The sequence below is a fragment of the Pangasianodon hypophthalmus genome, chromosome 21 (assembly GCF_027358585.1).
Source record: "Pangasianodon hypophthalmus isolate fPanHyp1 chromosome 21, fPanHyp1.pri, whole genome shotgun sequence".
NCBI lineage: Eukaryota > Metazoa > Chordata > Actinopteri > Siluriformes > Pangasiidae > Pangasianodon > Pangasianodon hypophthalmus.
The window spans coordinates 13809457-13820500 of NC_069730.1; the positions used below are offsets into that span (position 1 = coordinate 13809457).

Consider the following 11044-nt stretch of genomic DNA (forward strand, 5'->3'; position numbering starts at 1 on the left):
TAATAGTTCACAACATGCAATATACAAATTTACAGTGACCCACTCAAGCTCCTCCATATATTAGTATTTATATCTATTTACATATTGTACAAAGCTGTAAGAAGCAATCTGTCATTTCAGCTGGGTTCCAGTCCAGATTTTACAGGATACCACACACCATTCATTAGTGCTATTGATTTTGCAGTAAAGTAGCAAAACCTCATGAAACCAACCCTAAAAGGTTTTCATAATCAGCAAGCCACATTCTTTCTTTGGCAGATATCTGTTTTTCAGCTACTTCCTACATCTGAATTGGAGTTCTTTAAATACACAATATATACAGATTTATGATCTCAGTGGCAACCACAGCTTCCTGCCACCATGTCATCGTACTGCTTTAGAACTACATTCTCATCATCATCGAAGTACAGGAGGTTGATGGAGAAGAGCTTGTCGGGCACACAACATGGTGTCTCTATGCCTTTGGTAAGCTTGAGTGCGTTGATGATGGACTGCACAGTGGCGTGGTTTGTGGGTCTCATGTTTTGGCCCAGAGGAAAGGGACAGGACCCTTTACAGTGGTATGCATTGTAGCCACGGGGAGATACGATCCACCCAGACCAGCCAATCTCCTCAAAGTCGACGTACAGTGGCAGTCTTTGGCACGGCTTCCTATCTGGGTCTTCGTCATAGTCAAGGGAGCGAGCACTACGATGCCCAGGCCCTGGGAGAGTCAGGCTGGGCAGAAGGAGCTTGGGGCCAGCTAGTGAATCATCAGAACCTGGAGAAGATAAAGAGTTCAGATTAGAGGAACCTGTCTGAACATCAAGATACTTTCCCCTGCTGAAGAGGAGGACACTGACACAACCATAATTTTGTTCTCTACCTTTCAGAGCACCCTCTGGAGAGGTGACACGTCTGCCATCGTCAGTAAAGAGGACCAGCATGGGCTGCTTGCTGTGATGGTGGCTCTGCCCTGAGGCAAACCGCACAGTCCTCATGTCCAGCTGAACACCTGCCAGAGTCCGCACGGTCACCAGGAGACCCAGGTTACTGTGCTCATCCATCATCCATGTGCGGACCTACAGAGAGGTGTGCTAAATTATTAGTTATCACCAACGTTATCAAGGAGGAATTTAAAATCCCGGTTTTAACTCACCGCTTGTGTGATGGTGAAAACTTCCCAGCCGTTGGAATGAATGGGAATGAGTCTTGAAGACACAAGCTTCCTTCCTTGTGAGACATTCATTTTGGTGTTATCAAGAAGCTGATAGACATTGACCTGCGGATAAAGACCGAAGTTTTTTTTGTTTGTTTTTTTTTACATTTACATTTATTCATTTAGCAGACGCTTTCATCCAAAGCGACTTACAAATGAGGAAATACAAGCAAAGCGAGATATATCAAGCTGAGAACAACATAAGTAGTGCTACCATACAAGATTTTTAAGTGAGTGCTAGAGGAGCAAAGGGCACAGAGTAGAGGTGTAAGAGCCAGTGTAAATGCAGATTTTTTTTTTTTTTTTATGGGGACAAGTTAGGGGTTAGTTTAGAGTTCACGCAAGAGGTAGGCTTTTTTTTTTTTTTTGAAAACAGTGACGGATTCTGCTGTCCGGATTGAAGTTGGAAGTTCATCCCTCAACTGAAGAAATCGGTTCGAAGGTTCTGGAAAGGGACCTTATGCCTTGCTGAGCAGGCACTACCAGGCCTATGTTTACACCTGTTTCGTTTGTCATTTGAGTCAGTTTCTTAGGGGGGAAAAAAGGGGATCTTACCTGACAAAAGTGATATCTGTTGAAAGTGAGTGATGCTTGAGGTCTCAGTTTGAACAGATGCAGCTCTGCTGTAAGCACCTTCTCATTTCTGGCTACAGTGGACAAGTTGAACATGAACTCGACCTGATGACTGTGTACTGTTCAACAAAAACAAATGAAAAAAAAAAAAACTTTAAGACAAAGAGAACAACTGTGTACAATTTAGGACATGGGGTTTTACAGTAGTAGAAGCCTATGTTTATGCGTCACGTGCACTAGATGTGTGTGGAAGAAAAAGTTAGCTAATTAGGCTATTCCTGTTTCATTTATTCAGCTAGTCATTCTGTGGAAAAATAAACAAACAAACAACTCTTTGAATAAATTTTAACTTACATTTGTCAAAGAAACTGCGGACTGTGTTTCCCTCCAGTAAAGTAGGGTCTTTGGTGACCCCGTCCACATCCGCCACCGTGTTGTACAAGTCGAGCATGTACTGAGGAGGCTGCTTGTGTCCTCGACTCAGAGAAGCAGGAGGGTCTTCCATCCCAAAAACCTCCAAAAGACGTTTAATAGCAGCCGAACGAACTTCCACCGACTCGTTCTCCACAGGAAAGCGGTTTTCTGAGTAGTCAGGAGAAGGCCTGGAGTTACCCAGACTAGCTATAGAGACAAGGAGGAAGAAGAAGACGAAGACAGCAGAAACCATGTTTTCACGACCGAGTTCTCTGGGACGAAGAGGAAAACTTCGTGTTCACTGAAGCGACTGAGTGAACACCTCCACATCGCCGGCGTTTTATATGAAAAGCGTTAGAGCCGTTCAGCTCATCGGTAAACAGCGATAAAGAGGCGCTATTTGATCGCAAATGTAAGTCAATAATCGGCGAAATGTAGCGCAAAGCTAAATGGTGGTGTTAACAAGGTGTGAACCTGACTGGGTGATTAGCTCACTGCAGCTCTCCTCCTCTGTGAGACAACACTACAATATCTTATTATAAGAGTGTACCTTTAGACTAAATGCTCATAAAATATAGTAAAGATATTGTAAAGAGACTTGTTTATAGGAGTAAATGTTAATTTTTGGGTTTTTGTTTTGTTTAATACCACCTCTCACAGGTGAAGAAGGTACTGCAGAAGCAGGCTAATAGCTAGCCTAAAGGCAGGGCGAGGAAGTTTGCTCTCCACAGGCGGCTAACGTCCTTAAAATGGATCCATTAATTTAGACAAAACGAGGATAATTTAATACAGGAACAACAATTACATTGACAAACAAAACGGAAAACGCTTGCGACACCTGCACAAATACAGCCAAATAAGTCTGGTTAAAAGCGACATATTTTGTAAAAGAGCAAATGAGCTTGAATCTTGGGATTAGCATTATGCTAATCAGGCCATTAATTAGCATTAGCATAAATAGTCGCAAATCCCTTGGTTTGAAAAGACCACAGTCATCGGTTGTTAATGAAAACATATCCTGTGGGATAACTTATTTAAAATCATTTAAAATGCAGTATGTGTGTCCTATTCGTTTGTGCTTTGCACTGGAGGACATTATTTCTTAATGCTGAAGTTAGAAATATCAGCTTGTTTTTATACTGAAGGATTATTAGCCTGTAACATGAAGTGCTTTTAGACAGTATTTTCTCCTCAGTCTCCTTGATTTCGATCAGTTTATTATTTGATTGGATTTATTCAAAATGGCCTTGGATATTATTCTGGATGCTAAATTTGTTAAAATTTTGGCAGTTTTTAGGCCAGTAGGTCTTACTGAAGGCATTAAAGAGCTCAAAAGTGGTTCATTCAGATGAACCACAGCTACAGAAAGTGTGTTTACCTGGCTTCAAAGCTAAAACAAAACAGAAAAAAGGGTGTGTAAATATAATCGATCCTTTAGATGTGCGATGTTTTCTCACCAGACTCTGGTAAATCACACACACTTGTGAGGAGGTGATGTCTTTATTTGCACGCGCACGTGTAAGCACAAGCCATTGAAAAACAACATGAAAGGCAATACAAGGACCAATCTCATCCCTCTATTAAAAAAACAGCTTTAGAAAAAGAAATGATAATAAATATGGTGCATGTTCTCTTGCATGAAGGTCTCTTGCAAGACTTAACCAATTTAATCCCACAGATCAGAATTTTGGTTTTGCAAAAGTTAACCTGTAAACACAATATAATTGATCACGTGACCACCTTTATTTTAAGCATAAACCTGAGATGTCTGCATAGAAGCTATAAAAAAATATAAAGTACAAATGTTATGAAATAGGAAGAAGTACCATATTTGACATAGATAATCTGATACTGATGAAACACTTAGCTCACATTATTATTGAGAAGAATTAAAAATCCACATGCCATAACTTAAAAAAAAGTTTTAAAACCAACAAAAAGTAGTAACATTCCATGAGGTAAACATACTTTTGTTTTTTAAAATTATTTTTACGTTAGTATTTTTACTTTATTACATTTTTGATTACATTGGCTTACTTTAAAAGCAATAAAAATAAAGTTGTGTGGTGAACTAACATTTATTTATTTATTTATTTATTTATATGTGTACTTTATTATTGTTTTTGCACAGGTTTTGAGCTTTTTTTTTTTTTTTTTTAATTACATCTAATTTATCAACTTTCAACTTAGATTTAATTATGGCCAAAAATAAAACTTACATTTTCACAAATGTTTCCAAAATAAAATAAAAGCATCTGTGATCAAACCATAATTTTTGCTTTATTATTGTTTGATCACAGTTTATCACATTCATTTGCTTTGAAATCATGTAAAGTTACATGATGTTAGGTGAACCTTTATTTATTTATTTATGCTTGTGTATTTCTTTTCTTGTTAGTTTGCACAGGTTTTGAAACTTTTTGCGGAAATGTTTAAAATTTATTTTCTCAGCTGATACAAATTTTAGCTCTATAGTTTGAATTGTGGCGGAAAATAAAACGTAGCCTATCTTTTCACAGCTATGGCATACAGTTTGTGCCATAGTAATGTCCACAGTGTAAGATTCATGTTCTTGCACAACTGAGAAAAATTTGAGATTAGATAGTTAAAATTAATTTTAATAACAAATGTATTGCAAATATACTTAGTTTAATTGTTTTGCTGTGCTGTAACAACCATGATATTCTCCTTCTACAAGGTGTTTTCTTTTCATTAGTCCAAATCGGACAATAACAAGCATGACTGTACATGGCTTTAATTAATGGCATCAAATTTATTTACAAAATTATATTTACATATTTTACATATATTACAGGGACAGCTGAAACAGGTCAGCTGTAATTTTGCATAAGAGAAGTAGATGTCCTTGACACATATGTTGTAACATTATAAAAACACAGATTCCAAAACCCATGTCCTAAACCACATACTGGCCAGGTCGTCGTTGTAAATGAGAACTGGTTCTCACTTGACTTACCTGGTTAAATAAAGGTTATTATTATACTATAATACTAAATAGTATGTCAGAATACCATAATAGCATGTGCTATTTTAACATAATAATTATATGTTATAGATCCCAGCCTTTAACGTGCTTCTGCATTTAGTCAACTCAAGACACTTTTGTAAATGCAAGTCCACTTGGTTAGTGCAGCGTGTGTGCACTTTCAGTAGAGGTCACTGTGTTTAAGACTGGCAGAGGCACGAAGTGATGGCCAGCACAGTTCGGGTTTGTCCATGCTGATTGAGAAACGTGTGGCTCTCATACCCTTGTGGAACACACGCACTGCCCTGTCCCTCTGCCCACAGCAGACACTCAGCAGAATTAGAGGCACTCCTGTACAAAAGGGTTCGAGAGAAAGAGTCGGGAATTAGAGTGGATAACGTGTTCATGATTGATACACATTACTTTATAACTGGTGTGTGGTGTACAGTACTGCACAAAAGTCTTAGGCACATACAAAGGAATGCTGTAGAGCAAAAACTAATGAAATTAAATGTTTCTACATAAAGAAATACTATAAAGAACAGTAAACAGTAATAAATGAAACAAAGTCAATATTTGCTGTGACGAACCTTCACTTTAAAAAAATAGTAGTATCAGGTATAGTTAGTGCAGTTTTATAAGGAAATGAGCTGTAAGTGTTACTGAGCATCTTGCAGAAGCAGCCACAGCCACTTTGACTGTCACACTCGCTTCTTATTTTTGCATCAAAAATCAGCAGCATTTTTTGTCTGAAAAGTGGTCTCTTATGTAATATGCTGCTTTCATTCTGCTGTAACATTTAATTTTGTGCTGGAAAACTAATGTTTGGAAATCTAAAATGTGTTTGTACTGACTTGATAATGCAGTACAAAGATTGTAATTAAAAAAAAAGGGTGCCTAAGACTTTTGCACAATACTGTATATAAAATGTGTAAATGTTTGAATCTATACATATAAAATGTTATAACATTTATTATTTTTTCAATTTTAAAAAATTTTATTTAGAATTTTTTTCCCTCCATATTGAGACATTTTCTCACAGCCTAAACTTTATTATTTATAATAACAGTAAAAAAAAAAAAAAATCATTAGCTCTGGCAGATGCAGTTCCGAATAGAGTTCAGATTAATCTGCTGTACATGATTAATACATATTTTAAGAATGGTAAATGTAGTAAAAATGTTAATACTGTTTAATTGCTGCTACTGTTTTGCAGGCTAGAAACTATTGCTTTCAAACTTTCAATCACTGACAAGCAGTTACTTTAATATTCAGTCTCATCTGGTGTTCTAGTATGTATTATTGAATCACTGTTAATTATGATAATATACGTTTTATCTCATTATAAGTTTGTTCAAGAGCAAACGAAGTCGATCAGGCCTTTCATGTGCTGAGGGTTTGTTATTTAGCTGTGTTGTATCAGCTGTTTTAAAGCATACCTGAGAAGACAGCGGTTTCCTGAGGTGCAGCTTCCCAAACATCTCCCCACATCTATTTCCTGCAAGACAATTAGCAAGACAAGAGAGAGAAGCAATCAGCTCACCACAAGCCGCTAATATTCACCGGTGCACTCTAAACCAAGAGGGGGCGAATGGGTTCTGTTCTCTTAACATGATAAACACTTTGATTTGGCACCTGCTGGGGCCATTTGTGATCCTCTGCCTTCACACCTCCAAGGAGCTGTGGCAGATGGCCAAAGGTTTTCTCAAACAAGTCAAAGAAAAAAGGTTTGGTCTTGTAAAATCTGAAATGTGCTTTTAAATGTTGCGAGTTAATGTAACTGACCCGAATGACCCAAAGAGTTTTATCATTAGGGATTCTGTAGTACTATTACAATATAGTAACAACACAATGACAACATTTACACCATATGCTTAGGTTTAACAATTTACATAACAGTTTAACTTCTGTGTCATTGTGTCTCCAAACATAAATAGAAATAGAGATATATTACAAATAAATTAATGTAAAAAGGATTAGGCTCAAAGCGTGGATAATTTAGGTGTCAAAAGTAAGATGTGGATTGCAGTTGGGGGAAATGGATCATTGGTTTTACCTTTGTGTCTGGCAAATGGGGCTCACTTATTAGTCTCGGCTAACACCAAATGGAAACGACTAATTTCCTCTTTAAGTGAAAGCCGTTACCCAAAACCTAAGCCTTAAAAAAATAAGACGTTCTTAAACTGTATGTGCTTTAGACATCAACTTAATTAGAAACGCAGACAAAATGACTATAGTCACAGCAGTGTGTTCTGTTTATATCAAGAATTTCCTGATTGTCAACAGGATGTCTTTACTCATCTTTTAAAACCTACCTTAAGTTTTTCTTCCTTGAGCCCGTCTTCATTGTATGTGATCTCGTAATGATATTCCACATAAGGAATTCTGTAGCAGCCTTCTTTCATATCGCAGCCGGCCACCGTCTGAATCAGCTCCACTTTATTCGGAGTGTCCACGAGAGCAGAATCAAACTTGGTAGGCACACAGGAAAAGCCCTCTGTGAAAAAACCCCACAGTGTGTACATTAGTCCACTTTATGATGAAGCCAACATGTGCTGAAGGTATAAGGTAATCATTTAAGATGTAGGGAAGGTTATATAATATGGCAGTGGTTTGTCATATAAAAATATTTGTACCTGAACTGACATGTGATCTGTTTTGACAGCACAACTGACCTTTAAATGTGAATGCTTAATCGAGGTACAGAGGGGATCTCTGAGGGAGGACTAGAGGAAATGACCTACTAAGGACTGTTAGGTTAATGGGGTGCTCAAAAGGCCTGGACTAAAGTCTTTGCGTTTTCAAGAGATGGGAAAGCGGACTATAAATTTGGAGCATGTCCATGGGAGTAAACGTTTTTTTGCTTACCCAGTTCACCTTTCGATCCTACGCACTTGCCCACATCGATAACAGTCTCGTAAGGTGTTTCAAAGAAGTATGTTCTGAGAGAGGGTGCTCGGACACAGCGAGTCACTTTGGCCTCGCAGTGGCAGTCCTCAATGATTTCCACCTCACGCAGGCCGTCCATGAGCATCACTTTGTCCACACGCAGTCCAGTGGGTTCACAGGTCATGCTCATGCCACATGACGGAAGGTTTCCTCCAAAGCCCGAGAGCTCGTGAGAGGACGCTGCTGGAGTTCGCATCTGCAGACAAAGGGGACTATGTATTACTATTGGTACGAGTCCAGTAGGGGTGGGCAATGTGACAAAAATATCATAGCACAATATTTCAAGACATTTCTATGATACACAATATATAGGGTTCCTAACTGCCAGCAAAACAGTAGTTTTGCATTTCAAAATAAACTTAAAAAATTTTTTGATGATACTTTTATTTAAAGTATACAAAATAGATTAACACCAAAAGGGGGAAGAAATGTCAAATTTGTTAAAAAAAAAAAAAGATTTACATTTTACAATTCTAGATTCAGAGAGTAGAAAACTATAAAATCTGCTTCTAGAGTTTGTAATGGTTATTTAAAAAATGTTATAAATGTATAAGAAATATCACAATGCCCATGATATCTCAGAAAAGAGTATTGTGACATAAATATCATGATATCAATATTATATCATTATATCACCCAGCCAGGGTAGTCTAGAGTTCCCTTGATTATGCTAATAATTAAAATACATTCACTCAAATTATGGACAGTAATTGGATTGGATAATGTGGATTGTACCAAATTTAAATTACATTTAAAAACATATTATTGGATATAAAATATAATTTATCTGTTTGTTTAAGCTTTAAGGTTGCATGTTAGTGAAGTAGCAAAATCATGCGGTCAGTATCACCCATTTTTCATGGTCATTCCTTTTTGCCATTTATAGTTGTTTAATACCTTTTTGTCTCTCAGGAAGTCCAGCATGGAGGCGTAGCCTTGCATCCCAGCCTCAAAGGATGAGGGCCGTGCTTGGCCGCAGTTTGTTCGGCACATGCCTACATCCACGTTCACTGGACTGCCTAAGATATCTGTTTAACAACAGATGGACAAAAAGATTATTCCCAAACTGTTTATATTAAAACATTACAGAATATTATACATTAGACTAGTGTTTCCCAGTTCTGGTTTAGTCCCACTGCACTGTGTTTAATTTTGTTTTAACTTTATGAGAGCTGGGGAAAGGACCAGGGCTGGGAAACACTGATCTTAACTTACAGGACTCTTTTTTTTGTGTGTCACAGCTGTTAGTTCTGTTAAGGTCTGGTAGGGGGAGCTATGGCACACATGCACCCTTTTCCTCACCTTGTCCTATGTAGATGAAGTGACTCTGGCGTCTGCAACAAGCTCTCTCTGCAAACAGATTTCTTGGATCTGTGTGCATGTTCAATACAGCTGTCACTGCGGAAGACAAGGAAAAACACGCACTTAGAGTATGAATGACCAGTATTGCTGCAAATCTTTTCCGAAAGATTTGTGCAAATGAGCTATATTTAATTCACAAGTGAGCATTTACTTACTTAAGAGGCCTGTGCCTTGAAACACTTTTTCCCCCCTTTGTCAAATCATAATGAGTCCTTCATATAACTGTATTAAGATCTAAGCTAGTTCAACGTTGGGCCTAATAATAAAAGCCCTTTACGTGTAAACAGACTAATTCACTTTTTACAAATGCTCAGTCACAGCCAAGTTCAAAACAGATGTTGACATGATGAGGTACCCACATGATGTCAGTGTCGTGTGAGCAAGGCAAAAGAGGACAGTAAGGACAGTACTTACAGCTCTGATGACACAAAGAGAGAAGCAGGAACACGTGCAGCAGCACCATATCCATAGCAGTATTCCTCAGTGTCACACACACTCAACCTAAACACGTACTCAGTCTTGCCTGACTGGCCCTCTTGTTCTAGCTCTTTGGGATATTTATATGTGGCCACAAATGTCACTGGCTAAATGAAAGGGGTGACGAATAATCAAATTTCCATCACTCTAATGCCTGTTCCTAGGCGGGGGCCACATCAAAGGGAAGTACCTGTAGAGGTTTTCACCTCTTAAGGCAGAGCCCCCTTGTTTTTGCCGTGAGATCTCAGCGGGTCGCTGCGTTGCCCAGGCCCACTCTTTCTCTAATGAACTGCTTAAGGGGCTTTGAGGCTCTAAGCACCTCTCATTGAAAGGCATTATTCACCTTTTATCTCGAGAGGAAGGTGTTTAGCACCTCCACTTAAACCAAAACGAGGCTCACAACAAGTAAACTGGCTGTGCATGGCAGCAAAGCACCCCCTGCTGAGGACAGCAGCACCTTCACGTTTATTCAGGATGAGCCAAATGGCACGAGAGAGAGAGAATGAGAGCGAGGTCAAAGCAACACATAACATGTCCACTTTCTTTCTCTCTAAAGAAAAATTGTGAATATAAATGCGCACAATATGGGAGTTTATGGTTTGATATGTATTCATTTTAGGGCATTAAACAACCCAAATGAGGCTTAAAAAAAAGCCTTCACACAAACCTAGAGTAAGATCTACAACAGATCTGGTTTCCCAAAAGCATAATGAAGTTAAGATTTTAATTAGTAGAGAGTGAGTGTTCAGTGTGATGTTTGCTTTACCATTTAATGTAGCAGATCTTTGGAAACTCAGCCCAAAAGCACTGATGTATTTATTTAGCTTAAATAATGCAGCAGTGGTATGTAATATGTGTTTGACTCATATCCTCATTCTATTAATGATGAGGATCAGATTTTGTCCACAATTTCATGTAGACAAAATGGTCAGTTATTACCATTTGATTACTCTGTAACTTTATTAGTGATATTTACATTTAAATATCTGTTTTTTAAAAGAAAGGTTTTGCTAGGATTGCTTGTATCCAAGCTCAGTCTTGTTTCTTTGTAAGTGTATTCAGCCAGTACTGAATTAAAGCGTTTC

The 11044-nt window shown here is 38.1% G+C and overlaps 2 protein-coding genes across 2 annotated transcripts; both read right to left on the bottom strand.

Annotated features, from left to right (window-relative positions):
- On the bottom strand, nucleotides 1-3149 carry admp (anti-dorsalizing morphogenic protein). The gene is made up of 5 exons (XM_026925152.3): nucleotides 2126-3149; nucleotides 1754-1890; nucleotides 1139-1261; nucleotides 866-1061; nucleotides 1-760 (listed from the first exon to the last, which is right to left on the bottom strand). The coding sequence occupies exons 1-5, from the start codon at nucleotides 2436-2438 to the stop codon at nucleotides 333-335; spliced, it is 1197 nt and encodes a 398-aa protein (XP_026780953.3). The 5' UTR covers nucleotides 2439-3149; the 3' UTR covers nucleotides 1-332.
- A 1789-nt stretch (nucleotides 3150-4938) lies between these two features.
- On the bottom strand, nucleotides 4939-10016 carry pnhd (pinhead). The gene is made up of 7 exons (XM_026925153.3): nucleotides 9897-10016; nucleotides 9423-9518; nucleotides 9018-9148; nucleotides 8040-8316; nucleotides 7487-7668; nucleotides 6611-6669; nucleotides 4939-5522 (listed from the first exon to the last, which is right to left on the bottom strand). Exons 1-7 carry the CDS (start codon nucleotides 9949-9951, stop codon nucleotides 5372-5374), a joined length of 951 nt encoding a protein of 316 aa, XP_026780954.1. The 5' UTR covers nucleotides 9952-10016; the 3' UTR covers nucleotides 4939-5371.
- Nucleotides 10017-11044: the final 1028 nt, after the last annotated feature.